Source organism: Leptonychotes weddellii, chromosome X (genome assembly GCF_054177405.1).
Source record: "Leptonychotes weddellii isolate Sample4059 chromosome X, ASM5417740v2, whole genome shotgun sequence".
NCBI lineage: Eukaryota > Metazoa > Chordata > Mammalia > Carnivora > Phocidae > Leptonychotes > Leptonychotes weddellii.
The window spans coordinates 34,660,582-34,678,936 of NC_138385.1; the positions used below are offsets into that span (position 1 = coordinate 34,660,582).

The window sequence follows — 18,355 nt, forward strand, 5'->3', positions numbered from 1 at the left end:
TAGCACACTGGGTTGGACTCAGATAATTACTTAATTGATTTTGCTTAAAAATAGGGTTGGCAAGGAACGCCCACAGGATTTATTTTTGCTCTGGCTGCTTAATAAAGCCCCAGAACACCGAGGCAAAAGGAAGATAGGACAGCCTTGGAGTCACCTGGGCCTGGACTCCCCTAGGTCCCAACCAATGGTGAGGCTGCTAGGGTCCACACTGGTGCCATGGGAGGTGGGCGTTGTGACATCAGGCCATTTCCTGAGCACAGCTAGAGCGGGAAGATTGATGTCTGTTTGTCTGTCTCTCAGTCAAGAGCCTCACACTGCACGTGGTGGCCTGTCCAGGAGCGACAGAAGGCACCCTGGGTGGGGCCTAGCCACTCTGGGGCATTTGCTTTCAGGTTGGTCTGGGGTGGGGGCTTGATCTTGCCTGTGGATAGCTGAGATGTATGGAGAGGGGAATCATGGTGGAGGGAGGGGAGAGAGGGGAAGGAAGAGTAGAGGGGAGAGGCAGAGAGGGGAGGAGAAAGGGAAGGGAGAGGTGGAGGGGAAGTTTTCCCCTGGTGGCCTGGTCTTGAGTGATTACTCTGTAATGCTGAGAGTCTGTCCTTTCCAGATTCAATTTGCATCTCCTCTGGCTTTTCGAGGGCTCAGGACACACACGTCCCCTTAGTGGCTTGGCCCTAAGGGTGTCCTTCATCATGATCTGCAGGGTTTCCACGCAGTTCCCTCTTCTCTCTGCTCACCAACCCCCCACTTCTCTTGAACCTCTCCTGCTAGGAAGGAGATGGAGCCCAGCCACCAATTATGTGGCGGCTTCCCCAGGGGGACCCTGGAGTCCCCTGGGCTTCTCAGCTGTCCGTAAACGGGGATGGAAGAGGGCCTGGGCTGAGGCTGGGAATGAGTGCCAGGGAAAAGGCGATGGAAGACACCTGTGTCCTCTACCCCTTGTTCTGAGTGGCTCTACTTCAAAGAACTACACAAGTACCTGGCACCCCACAGATTTCCCCACTGGGCTGGGCCTGCTGGCTTCTTTTCTCAACTGCAGCTGTGCCTCGGACGGACAGACATGCCATGGGCCTCCCGGGAGCCCAGCCCGCAGAAGCCTCAAAAGTGCACAAATGCCTGTTAGCTCTGGCTCTCCCCGCCGCCCACCCCCACCTGGCTATCACGGACTTCTGCACACTCCTGGGGGACTCGGGCCATAATTCATGACTGCTTAACACACACCTCTCTGCCCTCCACCCATCTGTTATGTGGAGCAGACGGCTCAGCTCACGGAAACCCCCACAGAGCCGTGAGAAAGACTGCGGGCTGGCCATGACCGCCCCCCGCCCCCAGCCTGGCAGCTGCATGGCAATGGACCGTCAAGCATCACCTGCTCCTTGAAACCATACCACCCAGTGGGGGACGCTGTGTCATCTCAATCTGAACTACTTTCCCACCCCCCCCGAGCCCCCAACATCACTGAGTGGTATCCAGGGGCAGGGAAGAGGTGTTTATTTTGCATCCCTTGTGGCACTGAGGACACAGCAGGTGCCTAATCAAAGCTCTGTGACAATGAGAGTCTGTATCATATCCCCCAGGCTGCTCGCTGGGGTCTTCTCCCGTCAAGATGAACCATTGTGGGACCACTTCAATGTGAAGAGAGCTCGATTTCACCAGCCGCTCTTGCTCCGAATCTAGAAAACCACTACCTTCTCCTTCCTGCTTCTGTCAAACCGCCCAGAGATGTTTGTGGAGGGCTGGCTCTGAGTGTAAGCTTTGGTGCTCGGGATGCCACATACTCCTAACTCGCTACTAGTCTGGAGCCCCGTGGTCCTCCCTCTCCAACCCCATTCGTAATGCCGCCCACTCCGAGGAGCCGCAGATGAGCTCCAGAGCGAGACCTCCAGAGCGAGACCTCCATGGCCAGGCTGATTCTAGCCAAGGACCGAAGACGGGGAGCTAAATAAAGCTGCACTTACTGCGTCTGTTTCTCCAACTGCCACCTGCTCAGAAAATCGGACCTTCGCGGGATTCGATCTCAGCCTGGCCTTCTTCGCAGCGCTGATGAAGGCAGATTTGGGGGACTGCAAAAAGAACAGAGGGCCGGTGAGTTCTCCATCCCTGGGAAAAACCTGACCTTTGCCACGCTGGAGTTAAGATGTCTCAGTACGGGTACACTTGGCCTTACTGATCAATAAGTCAATAAGTAAGTATTGATTCCCTACTAGGTGCGAAGCAACGTGCTAAGTGCTTCCTTCTATGACTGGTGTGTTCTGAAAAAAGCTGGACATGAATAGAATTTGGGTAAATCGAATCCCGTTATTAACACTCTAGGCCTAGGGGAGTTTGCAAAAATTCTTTAGTGATAGCATACACTGAATAAGTACATATTTGGTTTTCGTAGTGTGAGATACACCTAAATGGTGGCTTTTATTAATCCGAATACGAGCATCTCAAAGGAGTTACAGGAATGATCTTATTCATCTCATAGATATGCCCTGCCCCCAGGAAGGAGACTAAAGAAAATGATTCAAGGAAAATCAGGAGTCTTGCTGAGGGGCCCCCTCATGTCTTTGGGGGCATTTATTCATTCGTGTGGCCAATTTAGGGAGGAGCTCCTACTTGCAGGCACTGTTCTAGGTGATGAGGGATTCAGCAGTGAGCAACACAAAGCTCCCAGGCCTCAAAGAGCATCCATCTAGCAGGATCAGACAGACAATAAACAAATCAATACCCTTTAGGTAGCAAAGAAGGACCCCGAGGCCAAATCAAGCAGGGTGAAGGGCTACACAAGAGAATGCACGAGTGAGGAGGGGTGAGTGATGAGGGCATTATTTTAGACTGGATGTTCAGGGAAGACCTCTCAGAGGAGGCGACATTTAAGCAGAGACGGGAAGCAAGTGGAGGGAGAGAGAGCTTCCCAGGCAGAAAGAATGATAAAGGCTCTGAGGTGGGAGGGGCATCGGGGTGCATGAGGAACCACAAGGAAGCCCAGTGTGGCCAGAGCAGAGCAATGGATGGGGAGCCAGAGGGATGGCATTCAAAGAGGCGGGTGGGGGCTGGGTCACCTAGGGCCTTGTCAGCCATGGCAAGAACTTTGGATTTGACTCCACTGGAGGGTTTTAAGCAGATAGGGTCTGACTTGCATTTTAAAAGGATGCCTCTGGCTGTGGTGTGGAAAACAGCGTAGGAGGGTTGACACCCAAAGGAAGGAGACCAGTTTGCAGTCTCCTGTAATAATACAGTTAAAATATGATGGCAGCTTGGGCTAGGGTAGTAATAATGGAGGTGATGAAAAGGGAGCGAATTCTGGATCTATTCTGAAGATAGAACCGAGCTGATGTGTTGACGGATTGGATGTGGGAGGTGAGAAAAAGAGAGGAGTCAACTGGAAGAACAGAGTTGCCACTTACTAGGATGAGCAGGACTAGGGGGTACACCAGGTTTGGGGCTCCTTCAAACCGCCTCCCCTACCAGCTTTGTCATGGAGCCTTCGAATCCCACAATCAAGAATCCCTGAGAGTTAAGGTCCTGAAGGCCCCTGCCAGCTGGGAAGGGGACACCTTAAGCTATTTTCTGCCATGAACACTGCAGTTGAAATCCATTTACGAGATTGGTTGCAGGAGGGCAGGGCCCTGAGATAAAGACACACCAGAGACAAATGTCCTCGTCAGGTCTTGGGCCCTGGTCCCAGCTGTGTTCTATTCCGGAGCCAGCAATCTCATTCCCCACAGAGGGCAGATTGCAGAAAGCCACCTGTTTGACCCAAGTGCGCTCGAACCTCAGGCGGTGGGTCTTGGTCCTGGCGGCGTGACAGAAACAGTGGGGCAGCTTTCAAAAACCCCTGATGCCCAGGCCCTGCCCCAGATCAATGACCTCAAATTCTTGGGGCTGGGGCCCAGGTATTGGCGTTTTTTTGGGTACGTTTCCAATGACTTCAAAACGTGGCTAAAGTTGCAGGGAACCACTGAGCTAAAGGAACAGCGGACTTCTCATCCTGAGCCACAGACGCGGTTTGTTGGCAGCAGATCGTACAGCACAACAAGATCCAGGGCTAGAGATCGTTGCAGAAAGTGATTACAGTATTGATTGTTCGTGGGAGTCAAGAAATGCCTTTGTGTGTTGCACAGCTTGGTGCTTAAATCCTGGGCAGGGGCTGCAGGCTGCAGGAGCACAGGACAGGGGCAAGACAGAAAGATCTGGAGCTACATTCAGGCAGCTCTGCTTGGCTCTGTCTCCACAGTAGTCCGAATGTCCACCTGGGGCGCCACAGACACGAGGCAGGTAAAATCTTCGCGTCTACCGGTCACCCCCTCCTTTCTCTGTAACCACCTGTCATTGGATGCCTTCACGCCCCGTGTGGACCGAGGCAGCTCTAGAGGCTTCAGCGGGCCGTGGAGTCCACCCTTCATTTTTACCCATGAAAACGGAGGCCTGGGAAGAGGATACGGTCTGCTCAAAGTATCAAAATAATTTGGTAGTGCAGCTGAAACTAAAACCCAGATTTCCCGAGTCTTGGATTGGCGACTAGGCCCCAGAGCCAGCTGAAGCTGGGTGTCCATTCCCGATCTTTCCCCCACTGGTTCTGATTCGACCCTGGTCTTATTGAACGGACCTCTGAACATATGGAAGGACCGCAACTGGTGTCCTTTTTTGTCTTCACCTATGAGGAGAGGACAGCCTCCTTGGGATCCCTACCAAAAGTCCCAGATTGGATCCTGCCTGACAGTTACGACTATACCCAAAAGATTCAGATATTTTTATAGGAGCAAAATCATGAAGGAGGAAGTGGAATTGCCCATATTTTCAGGGACTGTAATCATTTCCGGGGTCTGTGGCAGAGCTATTTTCAGCTTGTTCGTGCCTCATTCCTCCTTGACCCTCGTCCTGTCCGTCTCTAAGACTCTGTCCTATTCTCAGTCTTCAGCCTTGATCACTGATGGTGAGTCCCTCGTTGCCAACTGGTCTCGGCTACATGTCACAGACTCACGTCTAGCCTGACGCCCGCACACAGGTGATGTCTACCTTGCAGTGTGATGGGAGGGGTTCTCAAAGGTTGCCCTGTACCAAAGCATCTCTGAAGCTCAGCTATGTGGCCTGAAGTTCTTAATGCTAGGGTCACTCTTTTGAATGAAAAAGTTGAGAATCAGGAAGACCCTCATCAAAGCATGAATGCAGTACCAGGGAGGAGTAGTGAACATAATTCTGGGGTCAGTGGACTGCGGGCCTGCCTGGGCCAAATCCTGCCCACCACCTGTTTTTGTAAATAAAACTTTATCGGAATACAGCCGTGATCCTCCCTTGGGCACTACCTGTGTTTGCTTTTGCAACTATCATGCATAGCTTACAAAACTTACAATGTTTACTAGACAGCCTTTTACAGAAAAAAAAGTTTGCTGACCCCCGCACTAACTCGTTAGCACGCACGCCCCACCGTTTCCAAAACTTTCCTGATGGTAAGACTCACTGGGGAGCGCTTGCTGAAGCACAGATTTCTAGGCGCACGGCGGACATAAAAAGTCAGAATCTCTAGGAGCATAAGGCACAGGAATTTATATTGTTGAAAATGTCTTAGCCCATTAAGCAGAGATTAATTGAGTACCTTCAAAGCTGGGACATCTGAGCTCTTCACTGACCCCATTTTTTTCCCTCAAGCAGTTGGGAGTCTCATTTTGCAACAGGCACCCTTGCTGGCAAAAATGAATTTTGGCTGGAAACACGGGACCAGAATCACGAAGCACTGCCGGGGCCACTGTAAGCCCCTCAAAGCAAATATGAAGGGAGCAGCTCAGTGGAATAAGCAATAGAGGAGAGAGTCTGCCTCTCCCTCAGGACTGAATTCAGCAGCTGGTGATTCTCTGACCATTTTTTTTTTTTTTTTTAATTTGGTGGCTCTATCAGTACAGATTTCAGGGTTGGGTTCAAAGTCAGGTATATGGCCCAACATTTTAGTGCAAGATAGGGCCCCGCTTGGATTGTGAGAGGACAAAGCTCGGGTTCCTATAGCGCCCAAGCCTCCTAGTCTCCTTCCCGCTGGCTCATTGTCTTTGACACCTGAGCCTCTTTATAGGCAATTCCCATGGCAACCACTGTGGGAGTCTGGGACAAGGGAGGGCCATCCTGGTTTCACCAGACTACTGATAAGGGACCCAGGGCCTTCCTATCTGCACTTGGGGCCTGGAGGTGAACATGTCCTCTCTCCGGCTCCCAAGGCCCCCTGCGAGCCACACATGACCCTCATTCCTCATCTCTGGCCCCGACAGGTGGTTCTGCCCACAGTGCCCACACCGGGCTGCTTCCCACTTCTGCGCCCACCTCATGCTGCCTCTTCACCATCCCTGCCCTTCTGAGCCCCCAGTGTCCCCTTTGCTTAGCTAAATGCCATCCCTAAAGCCCAGCTCAAATTCTACCTTGGTCCTGAGTTCTTCCCCAATTCCTCCAGTGCCCTCCCTGGATTTCCTATAGTACTCCCCCCCTTTTTTTCCCCAGAGAGATAGAAGTGGGGGGAGGGGCAGAGGGAGAGGATCTTAAGCAGGCTCCATGCCCAGCGTGGAGCCTGACATGGGGCTTGATCCCACAACCCCGAGATCATGACCTGAGCCGAAACCAAGAGTCGGACGCTTAACCAACTGAGCCACCCAGGCTCCCCTATAGTACTCCTTGTTAATCCACACTCATATCCACTCATGTCCCCCCCCAGCTTGTAAAAGAAGAGACGGGATTTTATATTACTGTATCTACCCCTAGCACCAAGCATAGAGTAGGCACAGAATAAGAGGTAGCAGTTGATTGCTACTGTTCATAATGAATTAGTTCACCAATTCAGCAAATATGGTTTGAGTACCTACCATCTGCCAAGCACCATACCTCAAGAAGCTCTGTGATCACTCCACTAAAATACCCTCAATGGTCTGCCATCATAAAAGTCACTCCGTTAAAAGAACAATGTCATCTGAAAGAGACTACATGTTAGATCAGTAGTTCTTGATATGCATCTTGGCTGCATAAGGATCATTTTGGAAGCCTTTTTGAAAGACCAACACCTGGGTCCCCTCCCCAAAGCTTCGAATTCAATTGCTCAGGGCTAGAGCCTGAGTATCAATAGTTTTAAGAGCTTCTCAGGTGCTTCTAATGTATAGCCAGGGTCAAGAACCACTGTACTGGACCCTCCTCAGCCACGGAATGTAGAAGCCGGAAGGAGCCCCAGAGGTATAAAGATTCCTGGGCCACAGGCTGGACCTACAGGGAGACTGTCTTCTGGAAGAAGTGGTAATCTCCATGCAACCGTTAAGATGTCAAGTGCCTGCTGTGGACGCTGGACTATGCTCTGTAATGCAGGGGCTATCACATGGAACATAGGCTAGGGGTTGTCGATAAGCTCTCATTATAACTTGAGAGAAGATTCTCTGTCTCGGTCAATTTTTGTGACTCACGCTAGTTACGTTTTATAAAGTCACCTCGAACATGGAACGAATGAATACTGAACAGTTGCTCCTAGGGGAAAGTGTGTGTGTGTGTGCGTGCACGCACGCGTGCATGCATGTGTGTGCGTGCATGCGCGCGAGTGTGTGTATACGTCTCACACAGATGATAATTCTGAATTCTTTTTTTTTTTTAAAGATTTTATTTATTTATTTGAGAGAGAGAGAATGAGAGAGAGAGAGCATGAGAGGCGGGAGGGTCAGAGGGAGAAGCAGACTCCCTGCCGAGCAGGGAGCCCGATGTGGGACTCGATCCAGGGACTCCAGGATCATGACCTGAGCCGAAGGCAGTCGCTTAACCAACTGAGCCACCCAGGCGCCCATAATTCTGAATTCTAAAAACAACTCATCCTGGTAGATTCTATTTTATTTCACTAGGAGAGAATGAAGTTCTGAAGTGTTCAGTGACTTGCCTGAGGCCGCCCCACTAACAGGTGCCACAGTTGGGATTCAAATCCCATCCAACTGTTCCAGAGCCCGAGCTTCTTGCATTATACCGCACTGCTCCCTGCCATCTCTATCTCTGGACACCTCCGTGTGACAGCTGAAACAAGATGGCAGAGCGCTGCCGTCTTTGAGCTCAGCTGGCAACATGTGCATTAGGAGACTCAAATTTTTCATGCTCCGCTTATGTCCGCAAGTGACCAGGAAAGCACCACGGGTCTCGACTTGGGGGTTGCAAATACACTTTAGGGAGTAGGTGAACTTGCTCACACAGAATCTGTGAATAGTGAGGATCGACTATGCATGTATGCAAGGCTGACATTCACTTAGAATGCACTGGTATGGCCATACCTGTTGTGAGGGTTTCTTTCACACTGATTGGGAAGCAGCCACTGCCCTAAGCTTCCTGGGTGCCATGGGACCTCTCCCATGGGACCTCTTTACCAGTGGTCATCTGAAGGGTTAACACCTGGCACAGTCAGGAGGCCTCCAAGACTCTGCTCCAGTGCCCATGGCTGGCTTACATTATGAGCGAATGGCTTCGACTATACAGGTTAATTGTTTCGACTATCGCCCCTGTGTGTGTGTGCTCACTTCTATGCTCCAAGGGTTTCGAAAGCGTAAGGCCAAGTACTAGAGTGTAAGCTCTGTGAGGATAGGAACCATGTTTGTCCCGGGCACCGCCATGTTCCTAGCTTAGAAGAGCACCTCGAATGGTAGGTATTCAATAGGTGTTTGCTGAACAGGCAACCAAATGAGAAACTCTCACTGAGGTTAGTCAGGCAGAGGTGTTTGGAAGAGTCTCGAGCCAGGTCTTAAAGGACACAGACCTGTTTAGAAGAAGGGTGGAGCCGTACAAGGACAGAAGCCGGCAGGGCTGTAAGAACTAAGATCTGGACCAGGGAGAAAAGGAAAGCAGCCTGGTCATAGCAAAGAGGCCGTGGGATTGGACAGTGGGGACATCAGAACTGGAGGGCAGTGGGGTGTTGGGGGCACCGGGATGAGAGCTGGAACAGAGGTGGGGGGCAGCGTTAGGCTCTTCATTCTGCACCTACGTTTGGATACATGAGTTTGGGTTGCCATGATGGCTGGAAGCTGGGTTTTCTTTATTCCTTCAACACATCCTTATTGAATGCTTAGTCTGTGGCAAGTGCTCTTCCAGGTGCTGGGGAGAGAGCAATGAATGAAACACAGCTCCTATCTTCGTGGAGCTGACATTCTAATAAGGCTTAGGTGAATCACCAAACAGCCTGCAGTCCATCCGCACCATGGAATACTACTCAGCAATTAACAAGGAACAGACTACTGATACTGGCAAAAACTTGAATGACTCGCAAGGGCGCCATGCTGAGTGAGAAAAAAAAAAAAAGCCAATCCCAAAAGATTACGTGCTATATTATTTTGTGTATATAATATTTTGGAAATGATGAAATTACAGAAAGGGGGAATAGACTAGTGGCTGATGGGGACTGGGGTGGAGGGAGAGAGGGGTGTGGCTATAAAAGGGCAAGGTGAGGGGTCCTTGTAGTGATAGAACTGTCCAGTGTCTTGACTGTGCTGGTGGCCACGTGGACCACACCACACATGTGACAGACTGACACTGAACCCTATACACACATTGTATTGCTGTCAATGTCCTGGTTTTGAAATGGTACTTTAGTTCTGGGAGACGTAACCCTTGGGAGAAACCGGGTAAAGGGTACACAGGGATGTGTGTACTAGCTTTGCAACTTCCTGTGAGTCTGTAATGATCTCCAAACAAAAAGTTTACAAATATAGTATTTTCGCTTTGAGGAAAAAAAATGATGCAGTATTGGCCGTGACAGGCCGATGCTGTCTTAAAAAGGGTAGTCAAGGAAGGCTTCTAGGAGGGGATGACATTTGAGGAGACCTGACTAACACAGTAACCCACAATGGGTCTCTGATCAGAGAGGTAAAACACAACAAGCATGGTTTTTTTTTTGGTGGGGGGTAGAACTGGTAGCCATTTCACGAGGAGACTGGGGAGTGGGGAATGACAGTCCACTGTCCACCAGGCAACTGCACCTGAGGGGTGGAACCTGCCTGCCCAGAGATACAAGAGAATTGCTACTGAGAAAGGCCTATTTGCCAGAGAGCAAGTATGAGACGGAGAGGGAGAAGGGGGAGAGGGAGGGGAGGGAGAGAGAATGTGCCTGTGTAAATGTGTGTGTGTGTGTGTGTGTGTTTCACACTGGGGGCCATGGAGAAAGGCAGTTAGTGCCAGAGCTTGATTTGAACCCCATCTCCAACTGATGAGCCCACGCTCTGCACCTGCACGCTGTCCCTGACTTTGCCCGGAAATGCCAACTCTCTGGGAAATCTTCCCCTCTGTCTCTGCCTGGGAAATCCTGCCCCCTCTCTGGAGGTCCAGCTCAGATGCAGCCTCGTCTGTGAAGGCTGTGCTGATTTCATGCCCCCCACCCCCAACAGATGGGACCTCTCCTGTGGCCATGGAGGTGGGACATCAGTGCTGGAAGTCAGGGGAGTCTTGGGGGCACTGAGAAGGGACAACTAGGCTGGAGGTGGAAGGGGGGCTCTGAGTTTTGCACATAAAAGTTCTGCACCTGGGTCTGTGCATTTAAAAAAGATTACTATAACAAAGTAACCTAGTAATGGACTCTGGGCCTTCTAAATCCAACTCTTGAGGAGAGGGGCCTGGGGATTTTTATTTTATTTTTATTATTTTTTAAAAGATCTTATTTATTTATTTGAGAGAGTGAGAGGGCACGAGCAGGGGGAACAGTAGAGGGAGAGGGAGAAGGAGATGCCCGGCTGAGCAGGGAGCCCCGCACGGGGCTCCATCCCAGCACCCCGAGATCATGACCTGAGCCGAAAGCAGATGCTTAAGCGACTGAGCCACCAGGTGCCCCAGGAATTTTACTTCTAATAAGTAGTCCTGTTGACTATTTTGACCAGTCAAGTTTGGAAAACACTGTTCTAGTCTAAACCCCTCAATTTACAGACGGGGAACTTTTTGCAACTGACCTACCCAAGGTCACACAGCTAGTTAGTGACTGTACCGGGACTAAGATGAAACGGTTCGTCCCACCGTACTTTCCCACCACCGTCATATTAAATGCCCCCCATGCGGTGCAGGGCTTCATACGTTGCATGCCATCTAGTAAATACTGCTATGAATGAATGAATGAGACTAGCTAGCACCCACCATCTGCAAGGACTTTATGGGAGTTGGACCCTGGACGGGTACATTTTGATGGGGCATAGCAAAAAAAAAAAAAAAAGAAAGAGGTAGAAAATCTGTCTGGGACCGGGGCAGTGAGCGCGCGGCCTCAGTGGGGGTAAAGCAGAAGGGCACAGGTCAGAACATAGCACTGGAGAGCCTTTCAAAAAATCCCCAAGCCTTGAAGGTAGAAAGCAGACTCAGATGTTCAGAAGGTATGCTTTACATTCACTCCTCAAGCTTTGGCTCACAACACATGGATTCTAGTCTCGCCGTCCACCCACCCTCCCGTCACGGTCACTTTCCAATATGGGACTCTGTCACCTCCGTCAGGAGGAAGGGTGGATGGCACAGCGGCTCACTCACCTGATGAGTGTGCAGAACTGTAAGAACGATGAATTCCTTAGCGCTCCTACAGAGAGAAGAAGGAACAGGACAGTAGTGTATCATGCACTAGGTATTCATCTCGCACGAGAAGCAACACCAGAATTCTCCCCTAGGCTGCATTCAGGGATATGAATTAGGCCAGCGGGCACTCTGACTATCTGCCCGGCCGCCTCGCCTCCCATCATTTGTGGTGGCTGACGGAAACCATCCATAGAGGTTCACACAGGCATCTGAAGAAGGCATTACCATATTCTCTGGGGCTGTCATTTTTCAAGTCTTCCTGTTCTATTTCCCTCTCACATTCGCTCTGTAGATCTCCCCAAACCTTAGGAGCAATTTTATCTGTAGAATAGAAAATTCTCAAGGAAAACAAAAGGCCTGAATTATGGAACTCAGTTGGCAATTTGGTATTTAAGCAAGAGGAGAAATTCAAAGGAAAAACCCAAAGGAGGTCATTTGGTTATCATGACTCATACTCAGCAGATTTGTTTTAATTGAAGGACCAAAAAATGAGAGCTAGGGAGCAACAGATGGAACCAAGGCTCTCCAGACAGCAAATATTCAAAGGGATGAAGAATTTGAAACTCCTCCGACAAGAATTATACCAATGATCAAACAGGCCATGAGGTATGAAAATTCTCCCCCGGGAATACACAGTCCTTTAAAAGAACTGAGAGAAATGGAAAGAGTTTGCCTGGAAGGAGCTTCCCTTCTCCTCGATGGACCTTTTCATTCGTTTCTGGGAACAAGGGTATTCAAGAAGCAGAGTCGAGATCACTTGGTTCTAGATACTCAAGGAAGGCCAAGGCCTCCTGCTCAAGGACTTGGAACATTTTCCACATTCAGTGAGGCCAAGTCCAGGGATGGGGAGCTCCTGGGAGAAGGAAGGAGCTGTCTTCCAGGAAAATCCCACAGGAAAATCTGTCTCTTGAACAGGGGAGGGCATAGTGTAAGTCAGATTATGTGACGCGTCTGCCCCAGCCCCTGCCACATTTCCCCATTTCATGTAGAACAAAGCCGAAGTCCTTATAGTGGCTACAGGTCTTCCCCTCTTTACCCCACTTCACATCCTGGCTTCTCCCCTGCTCCCCAAACATAACAGACACACTCCTGCCTCAGGGCCTTTGCACTGGCTCTTCCCTCTCTGACACCCTCCCTCCTTTCAGTCTTTCTTTAGTTGCCACCTTCTCAATGAGGCTAACTCTGGCCAGGCTATTAAAAGCACCCCTATGCCCAGCACTCCAGGACCCGGTTTATCCTGATCCACTTTCTATTCTTTGATAACCTTCGTCTACTTCCAGTATGCCATATAATTACATATTTATCATGTTTATTGTTAAGGCGTGTCTCTTTCCACGAGAACATAAACTCCAATGGGATTTCTGTCATTCATTGTTGTATATTCGGTGCCTTGAAGAGTGCCTGGTGCATAGTAGACACTCGATAACAAATATTCATTGATTGAATGAAATAATAAAAATCTGCTGGCCCCCAGGGTTATCAAATGAGTGAGCTCTGTCTTGATCCTGGAGGAGCTCTGGACTCCCTCACAAAACTGGGCTACCTGTTCTAGGGTACAAAGATATTCACTAGAAGCAGAGCAAACACTTCTGGAGGGTCAGGCTGAAAGAACCCCAACACGCCCTCGATGGGGTTGAAAAGACTTACCCCATTTTGGTGTGGTGGTGGAGGGTCAAGGGTGGAGTTGGGTGGGGGGGGGGATGCAATGGACCACTGAACTTGGAGGAGAGACAAACTAAACGTCATTAGGGACCAGACACGTTTCAAGATGTGAGCTGGAGAGGGGAGCATCTCGAGGAAGACCTGCCCTGGACTTCGGGAGGGAGCATTCCAAATGCTTCCAGAGCTAGCGAGAGGGTGCTGTTCCATCCCAAGTGTGCTAAATCTGCCTTTGAAGAGGAGGGATGGGCGCTGGGGACAGGTGGGATTTGGGAGAACGAGAAAGACGAGTGAGATGAAGAACATTTTAAACCAAGAGAGGGCCTGGAAGAGATGGAGGCAGAGATAGAGCAGACCACACAAGGCAAAGAGAGAGAGAGAGAGAGAGCAAGAGAGTACACAGGTCCATTTGGGAGGAGACAGCCAAGGTCACCAAAGCAGAAGACAACCCATGGAATTTAGAGCCTTCACCTTTATCCTCTTATTCCTTATCAACACGTCTATGCAAAGAGGTGTGTGTGTGGTGTGTGTGTGCGTGTGTGTGTGTGTGGTAGGAGTGTGAGGTAGGAGGCTGTGTATATGTGTATAGCGTGTGTGTGTGTGTGTGTGTGTAGGGGTGAGGAGGGGAAAAGTCACCATGATTACTCCCGTGTACAGATGGTGAGAGTCCCCTGACACTCCTTTCTTTCCCTCTCTTGCCCCCATCTGTAGAGGGCACTAAGAGGTCACACACACACAGCGAGCAGAATCCACAATGGCAGGTTCCCTTCCTCAACCCATGAGCCAGGGATTCAGATTTTCTTCTCCTCAGGTTTTTTTTTTTTTTTTGGTGGAGTAGGGTATGGAGACGTGGGAAACAAGACCTGGCTCACACTGTGCTTATCTCAGAGCGTTTTTTTTTTTTTTTCCAGAGTGTTCTTTTAATGGCTTCTTTGGTTCTCATCGCTCACTGGGTCTGTCCCCCTGCACTGTAAGTCAAAGACCAAGGGGCTTCGGTGAGGGGAGTAGAAAGGGGGAGGAAGGTGAGGTGAGCTCTTGAAGAAGGCTGTTCTCTGTTCACATCACTAGAGAAGGCTAAGCCAGAGAGTGTGAGGGACCCTGGGGCCCTGGCAGGGCTGGCCTCTGAAGTCCTGGGTAGCCAGGAGCCCTGGCCAGGGCTGTTCTGCCTGAAGGGCCTCCCTCTCAGGGCCAGGGAGGACCATGGTAGCCCTATGCCACGGTAGGGCAGGGGAGGGGTCAGTGCTCAGCTCCTGCCAAGGCCCAAGAGGCCCCTGTTACCTGATGAGGTCTATGAACCTCTCCCTGGGGGCTTCACTCACGTCCTCCTCATTAATAGCCACAATCTGGTCACCAGCCAGGAGCTTGTCCTCAGAGGGGCCTCCTGCAGAGGAGAGGAGAGAGGCATGAGGGCTTGGGGCCACTGCTGGGAAAGCGCAGGTCTGGGCAGGAGTCACCAGTGCCTGAGGGAGCTGAAGTGGGGACCGTAGAGCCCGCAGGAAAGAGTGCAGGCCGCGCGGGCTGGTGGTAGGGATGTTGTTTGGGCCACGGCTGCCTGTGCCAGACAGAGGGCAGAAGATCGAAGAAAGAGGATAGCTCGGACCTCCTGTGGCTGCCAGTGGTGTGGGAGCAAGAAGTCCCAAGCCCAGGCCTGGCCCTCAGACCAGGTGAATATGTACTTTCCTGGCTGGGTTCTAAAGAGGGACACGGGTTTCCCTTTCGCCAGGAGGGATCTGCTGAGGCCCGAGGGATGACTTCCAGGCTACTGAAGGGGGTATAGCTGAAGCGAGGAGCGACAAGGGATCTTCTTACCTGAGCAACATTCCTACTCGCTGGTCAGGAATGATTTAGGCAGTCACTTGCCTGAAGTCGGGGGGATGGACTAAAAGACCCAGAGGGTTTATCTTCTCTCATCTCTGAGAGATGCCACTCTTCAGTAGGTGAGGGGAACAAGAACAGACCCCAAATCACAGATAGTTGGAAATTTGCTTCCTGTCCTTCCCAACTCCACTGTCGAGGTTAAGAAAGCAGGGCTGTCTGAGGGCCATACCTTCCTGGTTTGGGTAAAGAATGGGGGTCGAGGGGCACCACAGGGTGTGCTGAATCTGGTGTTTAGCCAAGACGTCGGAGAAAAGCTTTTCGGAGATTCAGGGAGAATGAGTGGAATTCAGGGAGAATGAGGCCTAACTCAAGCCCCAAAGAAATGTTTACTGACAGGTCCCACTCTCAAACCAGGCTTGACTCCCGTTTGCGCCTGCCTTCAAGGGCTGGATCCCAACTGTTCCCTCTTTCTACAAAGAAGTGTGCTATGCCAACATCAGAAGCAAGAACATACAGAACACCTCTGTCACCTGAGCGTGGCCTGGTGGTGGTTCTGGAGCGTGGGGCCTGTGTGCTGAGGGGGCCTATGTGGCTCGGCCAGCGAGACTCACCACTCCGCCTGCATTGGTGGCCAAGTGTCCTGATAGCACAGTGACTTCAGGGGCAGGCCCCACTCTTGGCAGCCAGCCAGACCTGAACTCCAATTCCAAATCTGCAACTCACTGGTTGTGTGACCTTGTCTCTCTTTGCTCCTTTGGAAAATGGGAAAATCACAGTACCTCCACCTCATAAGAACACGGGGCGGATACAGGAGATGATGAGTGTACAGCACTTTAGACGGTTGATTGATGTCGGTATGAATTCGCTAGACGGTAGTTATTATCCTCCAAGGGGGCAATTCCTTCAACTCATTTCATTCCTTCTCTCTCCTCCTGCCAACATGCCAATCTCTTGGTAGAGAGGCCACTCTACCCCTTCCCCACTCCCTCCCTTCCTTCCTTCCTTTTAATGGAAGCGGTCTTCGTGAAACTGAACTCTTGACGGCAGTGGTGGGCGTCAATCTACTACCACTTTCCCGGAATGCTGTGCTGGCTGGCCCTACCGTGATTGGTCCTCCATAGGATGCCTCTTGTCTTCTGTCTTATCTCAAATACAGAACCAAAAAGCCTCTGCCCTTAAGAGCCTCCTGGGCCAGAAGCAGCGATCTGGATCAGCCTACGTCTTTATAGGGCTGTGCCTGCCAACCCCATGATTTTTGTGTGGCTCTCACCTGTGGCTCTCCTTTGTCCCCACCCCTCCAACTCTGCCTCTTCATTTTCACATGGCTTGAAGCTGACCCCCTTGTCTAGGCTCCCTTCAGCCCTGTAAATCCTGTCTCCCTTGAGGCCAAAAGCAGGGGCTCTGGGTGGCCTGCTACTAAGTTTTTCCCAATTCCTCTTACCCAGGGCAGATTTGATTTCTGATCAGGGACTCAAGAACCTTCCACCAGACTGCATGACTGACTCGGGAGCCTGAGGTCAGCCACGAACTCCTGTACTGGATTGTTTTTTTCTTTATGCCCTCTAGTTGAAAAGGGAGCTTACAAAAATCTTTTTTTTCTTTTCCTTTGAGGATTGCAAAATTCATCAAATTTCTGCTAGACCAGTTTGTACTCGGGCTGCTCCTCTTGACTGAGTGAGAAACTGTTGTAAACATCTAAAGCCTCGGGCCCAGCAAGTCAGGAATAAAGCTTCTTTCTGTTCATCTTTTCTGTCAATGCCTAGCAGATGTGGAACGAAACGGCGCTTAGACCATTGCCCATTTCATTCATGAGGGCAGGATTCCACAGTTCAGGTGGGGGCTTTCACTTATCCACTCCCACCTGGTCCCATTCAAGCCCCGCTTCTCCCGCATCAGCATCAGACAGACCCAGCCAGGTCCAAATCCTGGCTCTGCTGCCTCCTACCTGAGTGCCCCTGGACAAGTCATTTCTCTTCCTCTATGCCTCAGTTTCCTCATCTGGTTAAATGGGGAGGACGACTCACCTTGCAGGCTTGGCTGGGAGGAATAAACAAGATGAGGAAAGCACACAGTAGGCACTTAATCAATGGCAGCTCTCGTTACTGCCACCGTGGCATTTGGAGATTTCATTCCCCGCCCCACCCCCCCTCTCCCACCTATGGTCCGTGTCCTGATTGCAGCCGTCAGTGGCTGACCTTTCTCGTGAGTGGGTACCAGTCTCCACAGCCTGATGGTTAGGTGCTTGGGGACAGGGCCTGCGTCTTGTCCTTCCCTACCATCTTGCTGTGCTTAGAGTAGGCAATCTATAAATACTTGTTGAATGGAATTGAATAGACATTTGTCATCCAAGGCAGTCTGGCTCTTTTATGAAGGTTCTACGCACAGGGAGCCTTCATTAAGACCGAGACTCTGCTAAACCATCAACTGCGGCCTCTGTCTTGGCCCCCGGAAGCCTCAGTGGTTTGCGTCGATCGCTCTGAAAGCCCAGCTCCCTCGCACGGTCCTTAGCTGGCGAGTCTTTACCCCGCTCTTCATGAATTCCTTGGGGCCACCACAGTGAACGGGGGAGCCCTGCTCTTTGGGAAGATGGGTGGATGCTGGGGGAAAAGGAGCCGGGGCCAGGGGGGGACACTGTGAGGAACACCTACCTGGCCTCACAGATCGCACCACCATGGGCCGCTCACTGCCAGCCACGAAGCCAAAGCCATATATAGGGTCTCGGCGAATGGTCACTTGTCGCCACGTCTCTGTTGGCAGCTGCTCCCATTCCATAGCATTTGCGCTCTCTTCCTGCATCACATGACCGAGGGAAGGGGAAGATGGGAGCAAAACAAGATGGAAAGGCGACTAAGCCTCAGAACCAGCTGGGAGGGGGCACGGATGAGGGTGCTGGCCATGGCACGCGGGAGCTCCCCTGCTTGGCTTCCCAGGTCCTCTAGAACCAGCAGAGGCAACAACGGCCCTCATAGCTCAGTTTGGAGAAAGAGGAGTCTGGCAAGGAAAAGCCCACTGTCTACAGGGCCAGAGCCAACGGGAAAAAACAAAACAAAACTAAACAAAAACAACTGTTGCCACAGAACTTGACATCAGAGTCAGCCCTTTCCTCCAAGATATTGGGAATCTAGAAGGAGCCTAAATGCAGGCATGTTATTCTGAAGGTTAACCGCTGAACTGGCTGTCGACTCCCTAGGGGAAACCAAAACCTCGAGGAAGGCAGCAGGACACAGGCAAGCAAGTGAGGGAAGGAATGCGAAGTCGCTTCAGAACAGCCCTTCATGAAGTCCTTGTGCGATTTTAAACTCTGATCTCCCTTAGGTTCTATATAAAAACGATGAGATGGCGTATGTAAACAAATGTGCTCATG

At 50.9% G+C, this 18,355-nt stretch overlaps 1 protein-coding gene across 2 annotated transcripts in view; it reads right to left on the minus strand.

Annotated features, from left to right (window-relative positions):
• FRMPD3 (FERM and PDZ domain containing 3) overlaps window positions 1-17,787 on the minus strand; it is a 57,742-nt gene extending 39,955 nt beyond the window's left edge. Inside the window, exons 1-4 of one of the 2 annotated variants that reach the window (XM_081808449.1) lie at window positions 17,640-17,787; window positions 14,452-14,554; window positions 11,473-11,518; window positions 1,959-2,063 (exon numbers count right to left, since the gene is read on the minus strand). In XM_081808449.1, coding sequence (XP_081664575.1) covers window positions 1,959-2,063; window positions 11,473-11,518; window positions 14,452-14,554; window positions 17,640-17,787 — 402 coding nt within the window. Of the gene's footprint in view, window positions 1-1,958; window positions 2,064-11,472; window positions 11,519-14,451; window positions 17,257-17,639 lie in introns of those variants that run through there. The other variant, XM_081808450.1, reaches the window with a different exon arrangement.
• Between the last annotated feature and the right edge of the window lie 568 nt (window positions 17,788-18,355).